This window comes from Lathyrus oleraceus, chromosome 6 (genome assembly GCF_024323335.1).
Source record: "Lathyrus oleraceus cultivar Zhongwan6 chromosome 6, CAAS_Psat_ZW6_1.0, whole genome shotgun sequence".
In the NCBI taxonomy this organism is placed as follows: Eukaryota; Viridiplantae; Streptophyta; class Magnoliopsida; order Fabales; family Fabaceae; genus Lathyrus; species Lathyrus oleraceus.
Genome location: NC_066584.1, coordinates 398,201,425 through 398,228,009, shown reverse-complemented (window position 1 = coordinate 398,228,009; position 26,585 = coordinate 398,201,425). Strand labels below are relative to the sequence as shown.

Below are 26,585 nucleotides of genomic sequence, written 5' to 3'. Positions count from 1 at the left end.
ACTACCTTGCCGAGCAACCGATTGATGATTATGAGCCAATGAAGTTTGAATTCCCTGATGAAGACATCATGTTCCTCAAGATGAAAGACTGTGAAGAGCCAGTTGTTGAGGAGGGACCTGATCCAAACGAAAAGTGGACTTTGTTGTTTGATGGGGATGTCAATGCTAGAGGTAGTGGAATTGGCGCTGTCATTACTACTCCGAAGGGTGCCCACATACCTTTCACCGCTCGTTTGACTTTTGAGTGCATAAATAATGAAGCTGAGTACGAGGCATGTATCTTGGGTATTGAGCAAGCCATTGATTTGAGAATCAAGACTTTGGACATCTTCGGAGATTCGGCTCTGGTGATCAATCAAGTGAATGGTGATTGGAATACTCTTCAACCCACTCTGGTCCCCTACAGAGATTACACGAGAAGACTTTTGACTTTCTTCACAACGGTAAAATTGTATCATATACCTCGTGATGAGAACCAGATGGCAGACACACTTGCTACTCTATCCTCCATGATCAAGGTAATTCGTTGGAACCATGCTCCCAGGATCGATGTGATGCGCCTTGACAGGGCCGCGTATCTGTTTGCTGCTGAGCTGGTAGTCAATGACAAGCCCTGGTATCACGATATCAAGTGCTTTCTGAAGAATCAAGAGTACCCTGCAGGGGCATCCAACAATGACAGAAAGACTTTGAGAAGATTGGCAGGCAGTTTCTTCTTGAACAAAGACGATGTGCTGTATAAGAGGAACTTTGACATGGTTTTGCTCAGATGCGTGGACAGACACGAGGCGGACATGTTAATGCAGGAAGTTCATGAAGGTTCCTTCGGTACTCATGCCGGCGGACATGCAATGGCTAAGAAATTGTTGAGAGCGGGTTATTATTGGATGACCATGGAATCAGATTGTTTCAAGTATGCTCAGAAGTGTCATAAATGCCAGATTTATGCTGATAAGGTGCATGTACCGCCAAATCCTCTGAATGTGATCTCTTCGCCGTGGCCGTTTTCTATGTGGGGCATTGACATGATTGGAAAGATTGAGCCGACTGCTTCCAATGGGCATCGCTTCATCCTTGTTGCCATCGACTATTTCACCAAGTGGGTCGAAGCAGCGTCATTCGCGAATGTCACCAGACATGTGGTTGCCTGTTTCATCAAGAAAGAAATCATTTGTCGCTATGGGATTCCCGAAAGAATCATTACTGATAATGGTTCTAATCTCAACAACAAAATGATGAAGGAGTTGTGTCAGAACTTCAACATTCAGCATCACAATTCTTCCCCTTACCGCCCTAAGATGAACGGCGCTGTTGAGGCGGCAAATAAGAACATAAAGAAGATTGTGCAGAAGATGGTCGTCACGTACAGAGATTGGCATGAGATGCTACCTTTCGCCTTGCATGGGTACCGCACTTCAGTACGTACATCGACCGGGGCAACCCCTTACTCCCTTGTGTATGGTATGGAAGCAGTCCTACCTGTTGAAGTGGAGATTCCTTCCCTAAGAGTCTTGTTGGATGTCAAGCTAGACGAAGCTGAATGGATTCGGACAAGGTTCAATGAGTTGAGTCTTATCGAAGAGAAGCGAATGACAGCCATTTGTCATGGGCAGTTGTATCAGAGTCGGATGAAGAGAGCCTTTGATCAGAAAGTGCGTCCTCGTTGTTTCGAAGTCGGAGATTTAGTGTTGAAAAGGATCCTTCCTTCTCAGACAGATCACAGGGGCAAGTGGACTCCTAACTATGATGGACCGTATATTGTCACCAAGGTTTTTGATGGTGGGGCCTTAATGCTTGCAACTATGGATGGTGAAAACTTCACTTCCCCTGTGAACTCAGACGCAGTTAAAAAATACTTCGCATAAAATAGACCCGCTGGACAGTAAAAAGAATAGTCCAGGCAAAAAATGGGCATCCCGGCGAACCAAGAAAATGAAAAGGTTCGGGCAAAAATTAGGGACAAAAATAAAAAAAGATTGTACACCCGGTAAGTTGAAAACCTGAAAAGGCAACTTAGGCAAAAATGGGTATCCCGGTGGATTGAAAACCCGAAAAGGGCGATCCAGGCAAAAGTTAGGGATTAAGCGAATGACTGCGTTCTGAGTCGTTCTGAATCTCATCTCGTGCCAATGATTGGAAATTTTTGAAGGATAGGAAACAGTCCAATCACTCTTTCAGAAAGCTGATCATCTGGAGGATCTTGAAGATGGGCAAGTCATAGCAGAATTGGAACCCAATAGAAATCCATTTCACATTGCCATTAGATTAATTTCTGTTTTTATCTTTTGTGCGATTACCTCTTTCCAGGGATTGCTTCCTGATGTAAATGCCTATTCAGAGGCCATTAAACCAATAAAATCATGTTATTCAGTATATCTCTGTTTTCATTTTCATTTTACTGTTTTGTTTGCAAAAATGACGTCCGAATTTTTGATAAACATTGCATCATGACACATAAGGGCTTTACAGGTACATGCTTAATAAACATTTAAAATTGCTGTAAATTTTAAGTGCTTTGGATCGTCTATTCAGAACAGATACCCTCGGGGCATTTCCTTAAAATTCCCTGCAGATGATCGTGAATATCTTCCTTAATGAAGTCGCCAACAGACGAATCTGGTGTCTTATCCCTGCAGAGCTGATCAGAGTGTTGGATTCTTCAATCCCCAGCAGGTTCTCACCACTGTACTTCCCCAAGCGTTTGTTTCAGGACATACACTCCCCAGTAGAGTTGACAGTGCCAGACTATATATCCCCAGCGGAGTTGACAGTGGCAGACTGTATCTTCCCAGCAGAAGTGGCTGCTCCTTAGAGTTCGATGCCAGATCGATAATCCCAATGCCAGATCCATGGTTTCTTTCCTTGAAGCAGAACCTCGGTACTGTATCAGTGTTTGCTCCCCCTGCTGAGTCATCTCTCGCAAACCGTGGTTGCCAGAATCATTGTAGCTTTCCTCAGCAGCAGGCTTCCAATGCCATTCTTTCCCCGATCAGAGTCTCGGTATGGCCAGAACACCGCATGGCTAGTCATCTCCCCACAGAGTTCATTGTGGTGTGTATCTTCAGCGGCCTGGCCAGAGCCCAGAGGATGGTAATCATTTCCCCAGCAGATCCCATTGCCTTGGCTTGGCATTCTACCCAGCATTTCGCATCCCTGCATGTAGAATCATATTGCATTGCATCCTTCCAAATCGCGTAGCATTTCCATTTTCATGGAGCATTACGCCATTGAAAAATTCAAACATACGCATGTAAGCATAAAACATTCTCGGTATCCCAAGTGATAAGCTAGAAGTTGTTTCCAGTACTCAAACTGAAGATTGTTCATGACTTACCTTTGTTATCCCCAACAAGTGTCATTGGCCCATGCGCCGCCTCTATTATCATTCCCTATTTCTGCCAATGCTGACAGGCATGAAGTTTTCCGATGTTCAGATCGAAGAAGTTTCCGACGTTCAGGTCGATGCAACTTGTGGCATTCAGGCCAGTTTTCCGGTATCCAGACCGAAGTGGCATTCAGGCCAGTTTTCCGGTATCCAGACCGAAGTGGCATTCAGACCAGTTTTCCGGTATCCAGACCGAAGTGGCATTCAGGTCAGTTTTCCGGTATCCAGACCGAAGTGGCATTTAGGCCAGTGTTCCGATGTTCAGATCGAAGAAGTTTCCGACGTTCAGGTCGATGCAGCTTGTGGCATTCAGGCCAATTTTCCGATATTCAGATCGAAGTGGCATTCAGGCCAAGTCTTTCTGATGTTCAGATCGAAGAAGTTTCCGACGTTCAGGTCGATGCGACTTGTGGCATTCAGGCCAATTTTCCGATGTTCAGATCGAAGTCATTTCCAGTATTCAGACTGATGAGCGGCATTCAGGCCATGGTTATTTCTGTGTTACCATTTATTTTGGTATCCAAGTTAACATTCTTTTTCGATATTCAGACTGACTTTCACCGTACCAGACGGATTCTTCTTTCAAGACCACCTCTTTGCCGATTCTGACAGACATTGTTACTTCACTTCACTTCAGTGCAAATTTTTGGGCTTTTATTGTATTCAATCCCTTGATACCTCGAAAGCACGAAAGCAGCTGTCATCTTCTTTCCGGGTCTCTAGTTGATTGAATAGGGGCAGCTCTAATACCCCAAAATTTACCCTTCATTTTTCCTTAAAAAAAACGAAAAAAAATACGAAAAAAAAACGAAAAAAAAAAATTTAATTAATTAATTAATTAAATAAATAAAATAAATAAATAAAATATAACAAATTATTTTGGACTTGGGTCTCCCTCATTTGAGCCCACTACCCACGAAAATCAGTCTATAAATACTGAAGTTTCAGTAGAGGAAAACACACTTGGAGTTACACTGGGAGATTCACTGGAAAAAGATAGTGAGAGAAAGAAGACAGAACAAAGGGGGATTTTGAGGAGAAACAAAACACTCTGAGGTTTCCTTGGAACAAAACCCTGAGGAAAAAGATAGTGAGAGAAGAACTAACAGAGTTCATAGCAGCCTCCAAACCCTGAAAGGAACTCAACTTGTAAACCTCACGGGTGCAACTCAATTTCAATGAAGCTCTCCAATCAGAGACACTCGCGTGGTTTCCCACTTTATTTGTGGGATACCCCCTGGAGTTTTATTCTGATTATTCGTGTTGACTGATTTCCTTTGACGGTCCAACTGGAGAGATTTCAGGGTTTCTTGCTCCTTTAACTGTTATAGCTTCGGATCTTTATCCGTGTGGTAATTTTTTCCTTTTCTCGTACTTTATCGCTTTCTTAGCTGGAAGACCTCGATAGGAGGCAATGTTTGGGCCCCTTGGTGGCATTTTACTTTGAGATACATGTTTTGTGTTTTGTATTCATATCCCCACATGTAGCGCGGTTCCTTCGTCAAGGACTGCCTGTCTGCCCTCGAGCATCCCAAACCCTAAAACCCAAAGCAACACGTTTACTCCTTCTACTACAGGCGAGTAAGTCTCCAAAAATCGAGCATCCGGTAGATTGCGTAGTGACGTTGTTCGTCCAAAACCCAATCCATAACCCCGTAGTTAGCCGAACTACGGCTTGCTCTGATTCTCATTCCAGATGAGATACGTAGGCATAAGACGCGATGTCTTAGCGAGCACACATCCCCCCAACCCATAGGTCAGCCGAGCTACGAAGACTCTGATTCTCATATTCAGATGAGATACGTATGCAGTGGATGCAACATCAGCGCGAGTCATTTTCATTTAACCCTTTTTAGTAAATAAACACATTAGGTAAACCCACACCCTTTAGACGAAAACTACAAAAGTGGATCCCGTAGAGTACTACGGATGCGTAGGGGTGCTAATACCTTCCCTTCGCATAACCGACTCCCGAACCCAAGATTTGGTTGCGAGACCCCGTCTTGTCCTTTCCTTTTTTCAGGTTTACTTCGAGCGTTTCCTTTCCCTCCTTTGGGATAAATAACGCACGGTGGCGACTCTTCTGTCTTTTTCTTTCGCCGGTTGTTTTTTTCGCGCACTGTATTTTTCAGGTTGCGACACCGACCTCAAATAGTTGTGACTTCTACATAAGTCCAATTACGATTGCTTAACATAGCGCTAAATTTTTTACACAAAAAAAGCATAGCATTCTAGTTAGTGAGATTGTAAGTCCCCCTTCTTTCATGGTATTGTGTGGAAACTTGGTCTTTTTTCCTTCCTTTAGAAGATGTCTTGGCTCAAGGATCCATGCTTGTGATAAGTGGGTTGAGTGTTCTCCAAAGAATGACTTAAAACAAAAACAAAAGCAAAACAATACTAACTTCTAACTCATTAACAACTAACATTTAATTCCAAGTCCTTTATTTTAATGCACTTTAATTTTTAAGTTCTATTCATTTCCCATGATTCATACCATTCTAATTGTTTATATTAAGGCCTTTTCACTTTGTCCACTTTGACCATATTGTGTGATATATCTTGCTTGTGTATATTTTGTTTGTTTGTGTGGTCTTTGACCATCAATGTACCTAATAACAACAAAAACCCTAAAAACTTTTGTGTGGACTGTTGACTTAATCTTGGACAATTGGACTTAGAATCTAGGCAACCTCCCTATGCAATAAGGACTTGGCCAATGCCAACTATCATGAAACCAAGTGCTTGCAATTTGAAACTTCATCTGATACATCATTGAAGATCCATCTGAATTCATCTGCTACATAGGCTAATTTGAAGAAGATCATGGAGTGGATAAGCTTGGATGTGGCTATCTTTATTTGATGCCTTGCTCTTCAAGATTGGTATAATTGTGTATTGTGTGTTGCTTGATTCAAAATGTCCAAGGGAATTTGGGTTTCTATAAGACATTCTTGTCTATTGGATTGCTACCCATTGGTCAGATCTTTTCAACTCTTAACTTTCAATTTTGTGCATAGGATTAGTCTCTTCATCTCCTCCCCATTTCTTTAATTTCAAAATCTCTCCCTCCTTTTTTAAAAAATTCTTCTTTGTTTGAACTAGTTTTGTTCCAAACTTTGACCACTTTGCAAGTTAGAAACTTTGGCCTTATGCCATTGCATTTTCAAACTTCTTTTCTTAATCAAACTTGTAAATAGACTTAACTATACTTGACCTAAACTTTCAAAAGCCAAAAATAACTAACTCACTCAAACCATTTTTAGGCCTTTGTGCCTTTCAAACTTAATTTTGTTAAAAGCAATGCATCCACTTTGAAATTTGTATCACGGACTACGAGGTTTTGATCCCTCATTTTTATGTCGGTACGTAGACACAAGTCCGAAGATCTTGTCAAACACAAAAATATAATTAATGAATTCTCTTCTCATCCCCTCATTCTATTTATTTGTAAACATCACTTTGTACAAAATACATATGCACACAAGAAAGGGCTCCCTAGGAGTACCTAGGACACTTTGGGTGCTAACACCTTCCCTCTGTGTAACCAACCCCTTACCTGTAATCTCTGGAATTTTATTAGTTTTGATTTGAAAACTTCTTATTTTTGGTTTTTTTCGTACTTTTCCCTTTTCCCTTGGAAACAATAAAAGCGCGGTGGCGACTCTTGTTATTTGATGTCTTGCTTATCCATAGCTTGATGATCATGAATTTACCGCTACACTTCTCACACATAAATACTCTCCCTCTCAAATTCTCACCACAATCTCACAATTCACACTTTTGAGAAGAACTTTTCAAAATAAGAAAGAGGAAGAACAATCAAACGAAGGAGAAAGAAGATTCAAGATTGCAGAGATTCTCACCTGAACTGCGGCGTTACTCCAGTGAGTTACTTCTACTTTCCTTCATTGTTTCACATCATACGAGTTACCGGAGTATAGAATAGGTTTAGAGGAATCAGAGCCCTAACCTATAGGGCTTTGATTCCGAAAGAGAATGATTTAATTTCACTTTAAGAGATTAGGATTCTTCGAGGATTTGCTTCGATTCAGACTGCTCATGAGGAATTAGCTTGTTCCATGATAATTTTGGGATTCAGGTCAATGAGGTGAAGAAGATGATGTAGTCGTTTTGGTCATTGAGGCTCTGCCACCGCCAGAGGCGACCTCCGACACGGTGTAGGAGATCTGAGCTCGGGTGGAGGGAGCTTCATGTTTTTGAACTTTTGACTTTGAGTGATAGGACGTGGAAAACGTGTTTAATGTGTTTCCTGTGGCACGTGGTCTTTTTCCAATTCCCCACAAATTTCCCTTGGCATTACATTGGGCCTTTGGTCCACAAATATGATATTCACACTTCCAAAGCCATTGCACCTTTGCTTCCTTGGTTGAGCATTGGTTTGGGCTTTTGTTTGGGTCAGTGCTAATTACACTTCTGAATTGAGAAACATACCCATGCTTGCATTCATTTTCATTTGTTTTTTTTTTGCTTTTTTTGTTTTTTTTTTGTTTTTTGATTACATTTTTGTTTGATAATAATTCATGTTAATGCAAGTTGTTAATAGAAATTAAATTATAGTTTTAATTAGATTTTTTAACATGATTAGTGTTAATTAGAATTAATTGGATGGTTTAATTCTTAATTGATTGAAAATGAATAGAAAAATATGATATTATCTTATTTCTTGATTTAGGTTAGATTGTAATTGCACATGATAATTGTTGATTACATGATTTGATTTGATTTTTGATTTCTTTCATATTTTAGAATTTTAATTCATATTTAGAATTCTAATTGATTAGAATTTTAATTAGTAGATTTAACCTTGATCATAATCTTTTAGGTTTAAATTGATCGCTTGATCATTATTTCTTATTAGAAATTTGGTCTGATTCTATGATTAATTACACCATAACCCATAGCATGATCCCTTAGATTTAGGACTTCAGAATTTATTTCAGATGATTAATCTTTAGGATTTGTAGTCCTTATCTCTTTGTGCATGGATTTTCAAATGATTTCTCCCCATTGATTCAGTTGATCAAAGCTCGTTTTGATCAATTAAAGCCTTTGACTGTGGTCATTTCCACTGTCTATTCAAATGATCAAAAATCTCTTGATCACTTGATAGGATTATTTTACTATACTGGATGCACTGGATCTCAAGCCATCATTAAGTTCAAGACTTCACAGTCAATACAAGTCAGACACTGCAGACAAACGGGATTATTGTTCAAGCACTACAAAGGTTCAACTTCAACACTCGTCAGTTATGATGCAAATTGCACGTCATGAGCCTTAAGTAGTAGAGAAGAGATGAGAAGGAGTATTCTTATTCTCATTCCGAATATCTATGGGCATGGGACGAATGACCTAGTTGCTCAGAGTGTTCACCTCTACTCATAGACTTTATTGCAATTTATATCAAATAACAAGTCTTTCTACACAGATGTGGCATGCAAGCTGGAGATCAAGCTCTCAGCCTTCTAGGGTTTCTCTTTTCCCCTTCCTTTTCTTTGCTTCAAGACTAAAACCATTTTTGTGAATAAAATTAAAACAATTAAAAATACAATTAAAATTATACCACGTGAGCCTTAAGCAATGGAGAAAGGGTGAGAGAGAGCATTCATATCCTCATTTTGGATACCTTTTGGCAAGGGACGAATGATCCAGTTGCTCAGAGTATTCATCTTCATTCATAGACTTGAGTACGATTCAAATCAAGATATTCTTTTCAAATCTAAAAGCAAACTCAACTCATCAAATTCATTTTTGCATTTGGGCATCATCTTCTTTTCAAACCTTTTCAGAAAGGACATGTTACTTTCGTTCTACCGTGAGCGAAGCTTAAACCTCCATGCGTGAGCATACAAGTAATATTTAACTGCTAGAGTTTGATCCAAGCGCATCCACTCTGTCGCAAACAAACAAACGCTTAAGTCTCTCATGCTCGAGCATACAAGCAAGTTGATTATAGAACGCCAACGTTAATATTGTTCATTAAAAACAATTATGCATTCGTATTTTCTACTACGAACTGCGGAGCTCTGACTTTCTCATTGCACGATGAGGATACGTAGGCACAAGGGATCGAATCCTTGGCGAGCACATTAATTATTATTTTCTTTTTCCCCTAACTCTTGCAAACATTTTTTCTCCTTTCACGAATAATCTTTAGATAGTAACATCAGTTCTTGCAAAGAACAATCGAAATGGTTCCCATTGAGTACAACAATGTGAGGGATGCTAATATTTTCCCTTTGCATAATCGACTTCCTTACCTTATTTTCTCTTCCCTTGAGTTTTATCGATGTTTTCTCTTTCCTTCGGAAATAAATAAAATTCGATGGCGATTTTGTTGTATCTTTGAGCATGCGATGCACTCAAGTATATTTCACGTAGCTTTAGGATACATCATAAGAATAGGGGTCCTGAGTCCGAATCCGTCATATGTAGTAGTTTGTCATATTTGTACTCTAGATTTATTTTCGAATGTATTTTATTTTGAATTATTTCAACTTCATTGTGTACTATGGATTTATCACTTTATATATGTCATTTTTTTGATATCGGTTGTACCGTTTAATTAATCATAATATAACTTTAATATATCATCAATTTTATCTAAGCATCAATAAAACAAATTTAAAATTTACTATCAAGTATGATTACAGAGATGAATCTCTAAATTTTATCTTATGTGATACGAAAATGTAACTCCAAAACAATTTATATCAAAAAAAAAATAGCATTTCATTGAAGAATAAATATAAATGAACTATTCCGGAGATGTCATTAAACATAAGGATAAAGAAACTATTATTAAACTTAATCGTGAAATCACATAACATTAGAAGGAGATTCATGATTACATATCACAAAATCAACCAATCAATTAATCTCCCTCTCACGCACATCAATGATTTATCACCATAATAGATAATTATCCTATCACTAATCATTTTCATTTGTAAGAATCAATTTTATAAAAAATTCAATTGTGTATTTTAATGGCAATTTTCCTTCATTAATATCACGTTTAATATATAAAAAGAGGTGAAATTACTTCTGTATAAATATGTTGTCTAAAAATATACTTCCGGAAAATACATGATTATTTAAAAATTGAAAAAAAGGGTATACTAATAAATTTGTCCAAGTTCAGAGGAAACTCATAGGAAATTCATTCTGAGAACATAAATAAAAGCCATGACACAACATGTGGACTGAAATTTTATACACATAGAATCTAAAAAATCTCATTTCTCAATAATAAGATGACAAAAGATATTGCAGCCAGTATGGATGACCCTACAAAATGAAAATATCTACTGTGTCCATCATCAATACTATGAGAATACTTTTTGATATAAATTCAACTATTTCAATTGTGCTAAAAAAAGAATTGATATGAATAAAATCACAAAAATATTGTCACCTGATAATTTACATGATCTCCAAATAAAGTTTCCATTTTCAACACTCATTTTTGGTAGAGAGGACTGTCAAGGCATTGTGTAAAGGCTTGCTTATAGGATCAAATGCCTTGTTAAACCGTCTTGTTAAACCGTCGTCTGAGAATCAAATTCAGATGAAGTAGCTCACATTTCTTTATTTCATGACCAAAAGTCATGACATGCTGTTGATTCAGTACTTGTTCGGACACGGAAGGTTTATGAATTATCGCGTATTGTAGGGAAACTAACTCCGTCCTTCAGATGGCTCACTGCTGTAGGGCATAACCATTTCAGCATGGTTGGACCTAAAACCTGGTCAAGAAACATGAACAAACATGATTTTAGGCAAGAAGAACTATTAATAGATTAGATACAAAAGTTTTAACCAAAGAATAGGGACTGACCAATGTAATATTTTTGTATGCACCATTGTTGTATGGATGCCGGTAGCTCTGTCCAGACTTAGCAGCCAGCCATTTCGCACGGTTTCCTTCATAATACTAGAAAAAGCACAAAATGAGATGTTTCAAGACACTGATAAAGACAACAAATTTTAATGGAATACATTCAACTAAAACCAAACCTCTATGGTTGTCATATTATGAAGAATAAGGTAGATATGCCATCCAGTAAGAGACAGAAGGGTTAGGGTCAAGCCCACCACCATTGTTCCATACATGACCTAAACATCATCATTCATATATTTTTCTGTTAGTATATAATTCACGAAAATTAAGGATTAATAAAAACAGAAATATGTGAGCTTCAGTATATTTTGTCATCGGAAAACATGTCATTGTTTAGTTATGAAAATAAGTGTGGACAGAGAAAGGAGTCTAACAATAAACCCTTAAATTCTATTATTTCACTGTCAAGCACAGGACATAAACATTATCTATAATAAATTAAAAATTAGTAGAAAGAAGATGGAAATAACTCAGCAGCTTAACATGACTTCCCAAATAGAGATCTAGAAGATGAGGTGGGAGAGCAAAACACAATGGTGGCTTGGGTTTTTGAGGTTTCAGCATGTTCAACAAAGCTGGTGGCTTTTAGATGATTCCAACTCCCTCATGAGTAAGACTTTCACAAAGATACCAACACAGTTTACACTTGGTGAAGCGTTATTAGAGGCCGTGAGGTCATTGAGAAAGTGACAAGGTCAAGATTTCGAAGTATAGGTGGTTATCTGTTATGGTTGAGAAATTTGATTACTCTACTTCGAGGGTAGGGAAGTCTCCTAAGAAGAAAAGACTAATTTTTGATTTCAAAATCCTAAATCTCTCATTGAGAATACATATATAGAACTAGTAATGGATAATAGTGTACAAGGCTTAAAGACTAAAAAGCCGAACTAAACAATAAAAGTCTAAGATAAATTCAACTTCTAACTTAAATATTTAAATTAGCTCGAATTAACTTCATGATCCTATCATTACCTACCCCTTCAAAAACAACCTTGTCCTCAAAGTTGTAAAATTTGCTCATAGAACCTTACTGCTTGAATGGTGACCATAGATGCTATAGAGGTAGTTCTCAAATATCCACCAGGATCCCATTGTTTCCCTTTTTCAATTATCACTGATGTAATGTAGTCATAAGGTCCTACAGTAAAAAACTTGAATTTTGCTCTTTCGGTTACTGAGGTCATAATTTTGGTAACTACCTTTGAAACAAGCTCTTCATCCAACCATACGCAACAAGATAATAACCTTCCCATCTTTTTGTGCCTAATTATATTTATTCTTTCAAATTTAACAACCTTGATATAAGCTACTCCCTCATTGTAAAGCATTGCCAGCAAACATTGAACCCAAATATGACATGTATCATTAGCCACCCCATGAAGACCAACCTGTCCTCAAGGTTGTGGAAGCTATTCCAACCTTTCCAAATTTTAATACACCCTCTAAAAGTGTTGTATAACATAACTTTGGAGTAATTAGAGTTAGCTTCAATAAAAGAGGCCAACCTAACAGTCCTAGCAGCAAGAGGAATCACATGTTCCTTATACACACCCTTAATAAAAACTTCAATCAAGTCCATATTAATGAGAAATTTGTTCAGTCATTCTTTTTTTAATAGCACCTTGTTGAGAAAATTTATGAGAACCAATAGTCATTGACACAAATAGAATTGTTGCCATAACAATAAGAATTCTACCAATCAAAATGACTAATATGTTGTCAATTTCATCGCAATATTTGTGATGTTGAATAGGACGCATGATTAGAATCTTAGCCAACATACCAACTGCAATGGAACAGATACGAAAGTTCTCAATTGATTTGAGAACCATATGGAATTGTCCAACATTGTTTGTATTGTCAACAGAATGTGTTGCTTTTCTGAAGAATGTGTTGACACCGGTTGCAATAACAACGACTTCGATTTCTCCTTGTTTGCATGTTGAGCCTGAAAAAACTTCTTGTTCTGGATGTTGAGTGACCGTGAGTGACTTTCCTGTTAATGCTGCTTGGTTAACCCTTAAAGAATCACCTTCTAGAAGACGAGCATTGACTGGTATGATGTCACCAAGTTTGATGCTAATGACATCACTTGGAACTAGGATTGGAGCTTCTTTCTCACTCCATTTACCATCACTAAGAACCTTTGTCTTAGGAGCAAGGTCTGCCATACGAGCAACAATAACATTTCCAACATTGTTTTCTTTGGTGGAGAGATGTGCTGCTGGATGTCTTGTTTTAGTATCTTGTCGGTCAATGAAAATTTGAAGAGAACCCTTAGCATGTGAAAACGTAATAGTGCTCATGAGCTCCACATTAGGACAAGCTTGGATTTTGAAAAGTGAATGCTAGGCAAGCAAAATGCGAAGAGTGTGCAAAAAAGTAGGAAACCAAATTAATTGAGCAAAAGCAAGCACAATTCTTAAATACACTCGACCATATCACAACATCTCTATATGGCAATTTCTCAAACAGTTTGCATGCATGAATAACACTTCCATGTGTTGCTGCCAATAGTGAGAACCAATCCTAAATAAAAACCTCCAGTTATCTCATGTTTTTCCAGTAGTGACTTGATGAAATCCATTAAACATGAGCCAGCTAACAATGCATTATGCCGAATATTATATTTCCCAATGACACCCAAAATTGCTAACATATCAGTCGTACAAACAGAAATTTCCACAAATGTAATGATATAGTTGTTGAATGTCAATACCTCTACAATTCCAAATTCCAAATTCCAAATTCTGGACATGCTTCATATGTAAATACTCCCTCGTTAGAATCATGGTCGTGGCTGAAAATGAAAATTTCGGTGGCGGTGGAGAAATGGTGAATCTGCATACTCTCGTAAATGCTTCAAATGTAGATGTTCTTTCTATCTTTGAAATAGCATTAGGAGGTTTTGATGGAATTTCGTAATCACCGTCGCCGTGAAAATATCCACTGTTGGAACCATCAGCTAGCCACCTTACCGGGTCGAGATTCATGAAAGCTCTAGAAACAATGTCCTTCAATTGCTCTCTGACATAAGAGGATAAATCGGAAATAACGTTAACTTCGAACATTGGTTTCACAACAACAAAGTTATCGACTAGGAGCTCTGAATCGATGTTGGATGGGGTTAAGATTGGAACAAAGGTTTGAGTAGCCGTTGGAGAACTCGAACCAACATAATCATTTTCCTCGACAAGATGTTCATCATTGAGGACGAAGGAAGAAACCTCTATCTGATTCGTGGGGATGATAACGTCATCTGGACCCATCAAAGAAGATTGGAATGATGATTCCTCCTCATCGTCATCTGGTACTGCAAAACTCAGATCCGCCATAACAGGTGAAGAAGAATGTTGGTTGAAACCACAAATTCCTTCTTCCATTGCTGATAATTGTTCATTAACACAGTTACGTCTTCTTCATCATCTGGTAAGGGTAAAATGACCCACCATTCAGGTTTAAATTCCCATAGGAAAACTGCAGTAAATGCATCCCATGTCATCAATGGATGGCGTGGATACCATCGCAGCCACCATGTGAGAGCCGAACCTTTCATGGCAAGTGCAGCCACTGCCATCTTCTGTGTCTCTAGTGTGAGCCACTTCTTGAAGTATTTCTCAGTGCAAAGCACCCACCAATAAGCATCTATTTTACCATCAAACACCGGAATCACCATCTCCGATAGATTAGCGGAGGGAGAGATCATGAATGAAAGCACCAATGTTATGGTTGAGAAATTTGATTACTCTACTTCGAGGGTAGGGAAGCCTCCTACGAAGAAAGATAAGAAGAAAAGACTAATTTCTCATTTCATAATCCTAAATCTCTCATTGAGCGTACATATATAGAGCTAGTAATAGATAATAGGGTAAAAGGTCTAAAGGCTAAAAAACCCAACTAAACAATAAAAGTCTAAGATAAATTCAACTTCTAACTTAAATATTTAAATTAGCTCAAATTAACTCCATGATCCTATCATTATCCAAGCAGTCTAATTTCCTCGTCAATAGCCTTGTCTCTTCTCTAGGGGCCGATGCTTAGTGAGTGACTTTATTGATCCGCTGCAAAGGGAAAAGGGAGTAGGCGAGGTCTTCCAGAAACCAGTTTGAACCAAAGCCTGATCAGCTGGCTCTACTGTGGAGACACTTTGGCATCCCAATTGTTTGCTCTTTGCTTTGAAAGATTTGGGTTCCATTGGGGTATTGCAGGGTTTAGCTTCAGTCAGGCCTGCATCATGAATGAGATTGAGGGCATATTTCCTTTAGCAAAGAGAAGCATTGCAAGCAACTTCAAATCCTAAAAAATAATTCAAAACTCCTAGATCTTTGATACTGAACTTGACATTCAGGAGAGCTTTGAGCTGCTTTATTTCTTCAAAATTGGTTCCTCCTAGAACCAAACCATCCATAGACAAGGATGACTGTGAAACCTGCAGAGGAAGTCTTAGTAAAAAGTGAATAGTCAGTCTTTGATTGAATGTATCCAATGGAAATAAGTGTCAGTAGATTTAGTGTTCCACTGTCGACTTGCTTCAATCCATATAAAGATCTTTGTAGTTTGAACACAAGATTAGGATGAGGTAAGTCAAGACCAGGAGGGGCCTTCATGTAGACTTCTTCATTGAGGTCTCCATGAAGAAAAGTTGTGTTGACATCAAGTTGAAAGAGAGGCCAATTATGGACAGCAGCAATAGCCATTAGCACTCGAATTGTTGTCATTTTGACCACAGGGCTTGACTACCAAACATGCCTTATACCTTTCACCAGTTCCATTGGCATGCATTTTCAACTTAAACACCCATTTGCATCCAATGGCTTTCTTGTGTGAAGGTAAAGGAACAAGAGTCCAAGTGTTGGTCTTAATCAAAGCAATCAACTCAGTTTGAATGGCATCCTTCCAATTGGCGTCACAAATGGCTGACTCATATGAATGAGGTTCACTAATGGCAGATAGATGTAAAGTGAAATGTTTATGTGCTAGAGAAAGTACATCATATGATAAGAAGGATGATAGAGGATACTTACATTGAGAAGATGAATTGGGAGCAGTTGCTTCTAAAATGGGGATTGTGTTGGAAAGAAGATTACAATGGTAATTTTGTAGGTATGTAGGAGGTCTAACATGTCTCGTAGGTTTTCTAATTGGTAAGGTATCTTGTGAAGCAAGGTTGTTATCAGAAGTGTTGACATTTGAATGTTGAGGAATGGAAACAAGTGGTGATGTAGGTATCATGTTAGGTTAGGAGTGGCAGGTGAAGAAGAATTATCTGGAATAGATGAATCAGGTGGGTTATGAGAATTGGAAGGATTAGGTTTGAGGGTTATATGTGTGTATATGATCAAATAAATCATCTAGGCAAGTGTGATGGTAAGTTTGAGACTTAATACCTGAATGATGAGCATCAACATATGGTTGTTTATATGGAGAGTGTTCTTCAAAAAAATGATATATCTCTTGACACAAATAACTCTTTACAATTAAATCAAACAAAATGTGAGTTTTTGGTTTATATCCTAAGTAGATGCATTTTCTAGATCTAGAATCTACCTTCTTTCTATTAGCTTTCAGAGTAGAAGCAAAGCATAGTGAGCCAAACACTCTTAAGTTGGTCATGTCAGGTAATTTATTATACAGAATTTGATAAGGTGACTTATGCTTGAAGAAAATGGTAGGCAATCTATTAATGATGTGAACTACGTGGCCAAGAGCATGAGCCCAAAAAATATGAGGTAATTGAGCTTGATATAAGATAGCTCGAGTGATACCTAAAATGTGTTGGTGCTTCCTTTCAACACATTTTGTTAAGGGGTACCAACACAAAATGTTTGATGCACAATGCCAAATTGTTTGTAAAAATCATTGAGAATGAATTCACAACCATTATCAAACCTGATTGGTTATGTTGAATTGAGTTTTGATCATTGACACAAATGATTTGATGATGGATGATGCTTCAAATTTCAATCTCATGAGAAATAACCAAGTGAACCTATTTTTATCATCCACAATAGTTAGAAAGTATCTATATCCCATCATAGATGGTGTGGATAAGGGGCCCCAAATATCCATATGCACCAAATCAAAAACAGAAGTAGAAACATGAGAACTAAGGGAAAATGGAAGTCTCTTTTGCTTAGCATTGAAACATACATCACAAGAAATAGCAGAATTAACAGATTTGCCAAAAGGAAAACATTTATTTAATTGAATCAATTTGGTATTTGAGGGGTGGCCAAGTCTTAAGTGCCAAAGATTACAATTTTGGGATATGTCTAAAGAATGATTATGTAAGGTATTGATAGAGTGAGTGGATGGAGTGTGATACAAGGTAACTGAGGGAGAATCTAAGATACACAATTCACCATTCAATCTAGTTGTGTCAATCATCTTCTTGGAGTGAGTATTTTGTATAAGACAATCAGTATCATTTAACATCAATTGGCAGTTCTAGGTTTTGGTAAGCTTGGGAAGGGATATGAGATTAAAGGAAAAATCAGGCATGTATAAAACATCAGTGATATATAAATATCGATCAAAGTGTATGGTTCCAGCATAACTAGTAGTGACAAGTGCTCCATTTGGAAATTTGATGGTTATAGAATTGATCTTTTGATGCATTGAAAAAAATATTATGTGACATACATGGTCAGTTGCACCAATATCAAGTATGAAGTTATCAGGTTATGGAAGGTGAGGAATAGTGCATATGATACCTGAGTCACTTTCAAGTTGAGTTGTCAGATGATTGATGTTGTGAGCCTAGGAAGATGAGGATCCTTGAAGGAGAGTCAACAATGCTTTATACTGGTGTGAAAACCAAGTTACCTTTGAAATCAGTTTGAGATTCCTCTACTTTGTCAATAAGAACTGCATAATGGTTGATTGTGCCATCTTGCTTCCAATGTGGGGGGAAATCATGTTTTCTGAAGCAAGAATCAACTGTGTGGTTGGTCATGCCACAATGAGTGCAAATTCGTGAACCTCGACCTCTTCCACCAAATGATCGACCACCTCTAATGCCTATACTTTGGGAATTGATATTGGATTTAGAGGTATTGTTTTGAGGTTAGTTGAGATTAGGAAAATCTAATACCTGTGATTCATCAATAGGTAAGATAGCTTGCCTTTCTTGTTGAACAAGGAGATAGTAAACTCTGCATATGGTTGGAAATGGTTCCATTAGCATGATTTGGGACCTCGCAGCTGATAACTTGATCAACATATCTGTATGCATGAATTTTGGTAATAGCTTGGCAAGTAGCATCACATGAACATTCGGGAATTGGACGAAAATTGTCCAATTCTTGCCACAATTTCTTAAGCCTGGTGTAATAAGAAGAAATAGATGAATCACCTTGTTTCAAGTTGCATATTTCTTCTTGGAGATCTGATATTCTGAATGCATCACCTTGATAAAAACGGTCTCTCAGTTCGTTCCAAATTTCAGCTGCAGTATCCATCCATAATACACTTTGAGCAATATCTGATTTAACAGAATTGTGAATCCATGACATGATCATAGTGTTGCATCAATCCCAAGCAATGGAATTGTGATCTTCATCCAGTGGTCGAGGTAAGCTGCCATTAATAAAATGAAGTTTGTTCTTGGATCTTAAAGTCATTGTCATGAATCTGGACCAAGAATGATAATTGTTTTTTGAAAGCAAAGGAGAAACAAGAACCAAAGCAGGATTTTCATTGGGATGCATGAAATAGCGATTGAGGGTACCGGTTTGATAACCTTTGTTATTGGCATGTGATGGAGTTTTGCCATTGATACTGCTTGCAGAGCTTGCAACTGACGTGGTTAACAAAGAAAAATACAGTTGGAACATGCAGAAAATTGAGAGAAAACCAAGATGGAAGAGATGCGTTAATTAGGTGCAGTGGTGGAGGCTTGATCACAGGTCGATGATACCATGTTAAGAATCAAGCTAAACACATAAAAGTGGAGAAAGAAAGATTGAAGAAGAAATGTTGCAGAATTTTTCATTACTCATCATCATACATGCGTACACGTGAATATTGTTACTTATAGAGCAAGTAATTTGTAACTAACTTGAACCTCCATCTAACCAATTGATAACTAACTAAAAGTTAGTTAGATTCAGTTAATCTATTCTATGAACTAGTTAGTTACATCAATCTCCCTATTATGTTCAACACCGTTTTTTCATGGCCTAGAAACAGAAAATCCTTATTGAGGAGTTGGAAGCTTTGAACCAAAGGGATCAACTCAAGAAACATCATTGAGTTCGGGTGACTTGGTTTGTTGCTCCAGGCTAGCTAAAGCAACAGTTTTTTGAATGGATTAAAGGAGAATATTAGGTGTTGGTGCATCTCCACAACCACAACATGTCTTGGAGAGGCAATTTCGCAGATCAGGTTGAGGAAACTTAATGCATCAAGGCCCCGTAACCAATGGGTCCATGAAGTCAACACTAATATGATATGGAAAAATTACCGACATCGGTCAATATTGGAACCCCGGTAACGAAAAAAGTCTATTCCAAGAGTTTAGAAACAGGGGAATAGCATTACGCGCGACAGCCACAAATTAACAAAAAATACTCGGACCTAAAACTTCCTGTGGCCGACAAAACATGGAATGTGAAGGCGAAACATAATGGTAGAATGCTGGAAGGCAATGAGAAAGTGGAATATGAAGAAGGGTAATGCTGCGTAATGAAATCTCAGAGATGATCCAGAAGATGCAAAATAGAACAAAGGAGACATAGTTTAAATATGCACACCGGCAACTTATATCAAGAATTAATCTTGAACATGCATCTTAGGTAGGACAAGAAGAGTTTGGGTGTAAGCGATAGAATTATTCCCTTACGAAACACGTTACAGGTTTGACAAATGAAATCAGCTTCATGACAATGCAAATAAAGGCTGCCTAACTCATACTGGATTTTACCATTACCGGGTTTCTGCATGGCAGCGATTTTATAGCAGAAGGAGGCCCTTTTTTTAATCTTAGTGATAGAATACTTGATATAAGTCGCCGGTGTGCATATTTAAGCTATTAATTGATTTTGCATAATGAAGGTAATTCCATGATCAATTTAGATTACCCTATCATTTTTAGCACAATGAGACATAAATTGATTTTGCATTTACTCTATCTTTTTTGCACAAGGACCGTGCTTCTATCTAAATCGTTAATCTCGAGATCTTTCTAAATAACTTCTCGGATAGTTTTTCTAGATCTTCCTTTACTTCTAGTTGTTTGACTTGTCTCCATCTGATCTACTCTGCTTACCATAGAATCTATTGGTCTTCTCTCTACATGTCCAAACCACCTAAGTTTATTTTCCATCATATTTTATTTTCTACAAGGGGAAGATCAACTCTATTGGTATATATTAGGAAATCCATAAATTTGCATACAACTTACATAAAAGAGCTTAAGAGAACTCTCTTTAATGTACCCCCATTCCTTCTCAAGTACACAGCTTATAAACAGAACCTACACAAAACCAAACCTTATGTCAAATGAGAATCCTATCCATTAAAAACAAGTAGACACTAGATCGAAAACATACCGTAGAATGAACACTTGCTATGGTAGCATATACTAGAAAATCGAAGAAAGCCTTATAATTCCAATAACCAACACAGTTATTAATCCACAAGCAGTGATGATCCTGGATCAAATTCACAAAACAACAAGCTTAAACTAACATTCACTATTGATAAGCAAAGCAACTGACCTACCATTTTCAGAACACACTTTCTACAGACTCGACAATGATGAGTCCTGGGAGGCTTGTAACCGAAGCACTTGTCGCATTTCTTCTGTTCTGCATTCTGCAACAAAATCATTAACCTAAATTAAAAAACTAGTAGTGAAAAATGAAGCATAACCCTATGAAGGGTTTGGGAAAAAGCTTACATCTTTGGAATTTGTTGATTCAACATCGGGGTAAAAGGAAGGAGGGACATGACCAGGATCAGTGAGAACGCAAATGGAGAAAGAGAAAAGGGCGAGAGAAGCGAAGAGAGTGAAGAAGAAGGAATTCAAGGTGCCAGGGGAAGTGCGAAAACCAACCCAATCATCGAGAAAGATGAAGATTGTTGTGTAATAGAGAAAAAGCATCACCGACAAGACTCCTAACACAGGAAGAGACAGAAACCTTCCAACCTTCATCGAATTCATGTATTGTATTTTTTCTATTTCTACGCATGTTTATGTGATATTCTTCCTTCATAATAAAATATAAACAAATAAAAAACTTTAGAATTTTTTATCCAAATAATTCAGTTTTTTAAAAAAGTTCTCAAAAATAACTTATATATAAATAAATTCTCAAAAAAGAATTTTACCCAAATAATCTAGTTTTTCAAAAAAAAAATCTCAAAATAGTTCACATTTGAGATGATTTTTCAAATGGCCTCATTTTAAAAAAAAGGTCAAAGCATTGGAATCAGACCAATTGACGATTGTGGTTTAATTTAAAGAGGAGACGGCAATTGGATTGACTTCTACACATAGCACTGTCAATACAATTGGCGCCTATGTGTTAGGTTTAAGAGAGGACGTCAATTGATCGGTTTGTTGTGTAATTTCTTTTTGTATAAATAGAGGTGTGGTGTGATTCATTTTTCCACATCTCTTCTCATTATATTGCAAACATGGTTCGCCTTCGTGGTCCAATGGGAAAGTGATTTATTCAAGAGACAAGCCTCCGATGGAGATGCTCTTCTAGAACATCTGCAGTTTCGAGCAACTACATAGCGAGTTGGTTCGTTAGTTAGACGGAGACATACCTGAAGGCAAAAAAATTAGAAGTATTGAGAGACATGATGTCGTACGTGGGTGAGTGCGAGTTAAAAATGATAAGAATGCGAGGGAAATGATGTTTGGACCAAATGATATTAGTTTGATTGTTGTAATCAGTTAGAAATGTTGTGCTTAAATTTTGTTTGTTAAGTATTTTTATTTGTTTTGATATCAGTTGTATGTGTTGTTTATTTAGACATGTCATCAATGTTCGTTTTGTGATATCTGGTTTCTTGTTGGAAAGTGTTGTTTTTAAGTGTGTTTAAGTTATGGTGATGTTTGTTGTTAACATTGTTGTAACAAAAAGTTATTAATATATCAAAATCAAAGGTTACAAAAATTAAAATGATGTATTAAATTATGATTGCTCCGAGATTGAGACAATTTTTCCTATTGTGTTAAGGTTGACAACATATATTACATAATCTTATCAATTTATCAACTATATCTATTTATGTTCTAATATGTGTTAGAACAAGATTTGGCTCTGCATCTATACCTTGAGTTTTGATGATAACAATATTGTATTTGTGTGAGAACAATTTTGGTACCTTAATGGTCTGTTATTGTGTAGCTTTAATAGCCAATTCTGATTCTGAATATATGATATACAATGTCATCAGTTTCTGAACTATGTGTTCCAAATCCGCTTCTTGTAAGACCCCAATTTTGACCGTAAAATCCCTCATGATATTTCATCATATGCATTGGCTTTGGGATCACATATTGGCATCATCCTTACCCCTCATTCATTGGGTTTGCATTTGGAGAGGTCACCAAGCACATTTGATTGTATCATACTTTTTTTCATTATTTACTAACCAAAATACCAAAAATATGTTAATGTATAGTTTACTTCTTTTGTAGGTAGTGTGTGTGTTCACCCATGCCTCATCAATCTCATATCTAGGGTTTAAGGCCCCCAATGCAAGGAGACTAATCAAAAGATGGTTCACATTGACTCTAGACATCATATATGGGTCCCCATGATCTTCACATGTCATTTTTATCAAGAAATCATCAAGAGTTTGAAGCTTGTTTGCCTTTGAAGCCCTAATTCATCTGGGTATCTTGTGTGACTTTCTCAGTAAGTTTCTTCACTATTTGATAAAACATTTCAAGGGATACTTCATATTAAATCATCTTATACACATATGATCCTACATGAGTCCAAAAGATCAAGATAATTTCAAGTTTGCAAGTTGGTTCATGGTGGTTGACCAGAGAAAGTCAACTGGTCAAAACTGGGGTTCCCTAGACCCTATCTCCTACAATGTTTGTCATATGAAAATGATTCCAAGATCAAAGTTACTATTTATTACATTCCAAACAACTTTCATGTTGAAGTCAAGATCTAGTTTTTCTTGGAAAGTCAATTTTTATGGTGAAAGATTATAGGTCATTTTGTCTGAATCCTAGTTAGGAGGTTAACTTCCAAGGACCATAACTTGCTCAATTTTTATGAGATGAAATCCATTCAAGTTTCATGATCAAATTCAATATGTCCTCATTAACGTTTATTCTTGGAATAAATTCAAACTCAACTTGCAAGGGAATGTTCAAAGAGGAAACATTATAGGTCACTTTGGGTCATTACCATTGAACAAGTGATTTTCCTCAACTTCTAAAATGCATAACTCCTTCATCCCAAATCCAAATAAGGTTAAATTTGTGACCAAATTGAATAATTTTGAAATAGATACAACTTTGATGAAGGTACTTCTTCCATTTGAAACCCATAGCAAAAGTTATTCAAGATGGAAGAAGTGAACATTTGACTTGATACTTAGAAAATTTTCACATATGTTTGATTTTCCAAACTTCCACCTCAAAATTCATCATGATCCAATCTTCAAATGGAAAAGTGTTCAACATGGAAGTTGTTCCCCTTGATCTGACCTTTCTAAAAATTCCAATATCATCTCATTTGGCCAAGAATTGGAGGACTTGCACATGGTTTCTCTTCAAGGGTTCATTTGGATGAAATTCACATTCACATTTCAATTTCCATTACATGATCACATGACATGCTTTCAGCATTGCACGTGAGGGATTTTGGACCTGATCACATCATTTCATGGGCCTATCACACGCTCATGCAAGCATGAAAGTGAATTTCTATTTTTGGCCAATTTTAAAAATATGTAGAAAGCAATTGCCTTGCCTATAAATAAGACCCTCATTGCTCAGAATTAAGGACACATGGCCCAAGCTTTGAACCTGTAATCCAAACCCTCACCATTAAAGGATAATCTTAAAGGTTTTCATTTAAAAATCGAGTTTCAAATCTCCTTCTATTTTGAGATTGAAACTCTAAGAATCTAAGCCTTTCCTTGATCCAATTCAACTCCTGCAAGCTTCTGAAGTCAAGCCAAGGCCAATTGAGAGCAAGATCAAGCAAGTTTCAAGCTCCCTCGAAGGTGATTTTCCAAAATTTTCATCTCTTCGATTCTCTCTTAATTATTCACAATTCTTTGTGATTTTTGGTTGGCTGAAGTCCTACCAATGTAGGCAACAAGATTGAGTTGCTTTGAGGTCAAATCGAAGCAACTTAGTTCATGATCCTCAAAATTCAAATCCCTGAATCTTTCTATATACTTGAAATTGGAGAAAGTTGAGGCCAGATTCGTGATCCTGAGCATTTTCTCTTTGAAATAGTATCCTTATTTTTCATTTTTCATTGAGATGAAGTTGGACCAGTCTGGTGGAGGTCACAGGAGAAGATGACCGAAGCTCTAGCTCCGGTGGTTTGTTGACACACCTCCTGGCCATCTGATCATGATTGAATGTTATAATCTGGACCATTGTTTTTTATTACCACGCGTACATCTTTTTGACTCAAGACTACCATAGAACACGCGCGTGTGGCCATCAGATCTGCCACCTCAATTAATGAGGGAGATCTGATGGCCCTTGTTTTTCCTATTTTTATTTTTATTTCTGATTTTATGTTTAATCCTTTTATTTTGTTTAATTCATAATAATTTCATTTTTAATCCAAAAAATATGGGACTTTCACCTAAATCTTTAAATATTTTTCTCTTTCATATTCTGAATTAAAATTACTTTTTGGATTAATTTTGATATTTTTCATGAATTAAATGTTTTTGTGTGTGTTTTTAATTGTTTAAAAATACTTCTGACTTTTTAAAAATCATGAAATTTTTTGTCTAAGGTCCTTTGACCTTGTTTGACCTAGGATAAATCTCTTGGCCATTTATTTGGTGTTTTGAAGAGATTTTAGGTTTTAACCAAATTAAATTGTATTTTTATTCATTTTTAAATTGATTTTTAATTGATTAAATGTGAAAAAATTATGTTGAGCCATTTTTATTGTCTTGTGATGTTTGACTATTTGTTTGGGCTTTGGTCAAGGTTGATTTGACTTTTGTTGGATCAAACCCATTGGATTTAGGGGATTGATGAAATATACATTTCATCTCCCAAAATGAATGAATGGTTTTGATTTGATAAAATCCTCCATTGGTCAATTTGTGTTTCTTCTTCTTCTCCCTTTTCATCTTCATCCCTATTCTTTCCCATTCCCTCATTTGACCAATGAAATCTCTAATATTTTAAGGCTAATTGGTTCATCAATGACCTTGTGTCAAATGAACCAATACAAGTATGACTGAGATAGGTCCCTCCCTCTTGATCTTTTCTTTTAGTGTATGGTATGTTTTAGGAGTTTGGTTCTTCATACCAAATCTCTAACATGCATTAACACCTAATTTTTTATTGCCCGGCCTCAAATAGTTGTGACTTCTACATAAGTCCAATTATGATTGCTTAACATAGAGCCAAATTTGACCCTAATGGCATAGCATTCTAGTAAGGGAGATTGTAAGTCTCCCATCCTTCATGGTATTGTATGGAGACTTGACCTTTTTTCCTTCCTATGGAAGATGTCTTGGTTCAAGGATTCATGCTTGTGAATGGATGGTTGAGTGTTCTCCAAAGAATGACTTAATCAATTAAAAAAGCAAAACACTACTAATACTCAATTAATCTTGACTAATATTTGACCAACTCTTATTAATATTACTTTACTTTCAAGTCATTTACTTTATAAAATTTAATTTTTAGTCATTTATCATTCATTGCCATTTACATTCCATTAAACTTGCTTATGTTTATGTCATTTTCACTTTGCTCATTTGAGCCATATCTTGTGATTGTATATATTTGTTTGTGTATTTTGATTTTGTTTGTGGTCTTAAGACCTTAAAATACTTAATAAACAACAAAAACCCTAAAAAATGTGTGATGGATTGTTGAGTTTGATCTGAACTTCTGGACTTAGAACTAGGCAACATTCTCTGTGCAAAAGGACTTGGCTAATGCCAACATTCTAAAATCAAGTTATTGTGAACTGAGCCTTCATCTGATGCAAGTCTTGGGATGTGTTTGAGTTCATCTGCTACATTGTCTTGGTGAAAATTGTTATTTTGATCTTGTGTCTAATGCTTTATTCTGAGTTGATTAAT

General features: G+C 36.9%; 1 protein-coding gene across 2 annotated transcripts; it reads right to left on the bottom strand.

Annotated features, from left to right (window-relative positions):
* Nucleotides 1-10,607: 10,607 nt before the first annotated feature.
* LOC127091985 (probable protein S-acyltransferase 15) lies at nt 10,608-21,517 on the bottom strand. Of its 2 annotated transcripts, XM_051030742.1 has the most exons (7): nt 21,211-21,515; nt 21,033-21,125; nt 20,861-20,962; nt 20,713-20,784; nt 11,426-11,524; nt 11,247-11,342; nt 10,608-11,154 (listed from the first exon to the last, which is right to left on the bottom strand). In XM_051030742.1, the coding sequence occupies exons 1-7, from the start codon at nt 21,472-21,474 to the stop codon at nt 11,059-11,061; spliced, it is 822 nt and encodes a 273-aa protein (XP_050886699.1). In that variant the 5' UTR covers nt 21,475-21,515; the 3' UTR covers nt 10,608-11,058. The 2 variants fall into 2 exon arrangements, with proteins under 2 accessions (XP_050886699.1, XP_050886700.1); XM_051030743.1 differs by lacking the exons at nt 10,608-11,154; nt 11,247-11,342; nt 11,426-11,524 and adding an exon at nt 15,132-15,738 and having other exon boundaries at nt 21,211-21,517.
* Between the last annotated feature and the right edge of the window lie 5,068 nt (nt 21,518-26,585).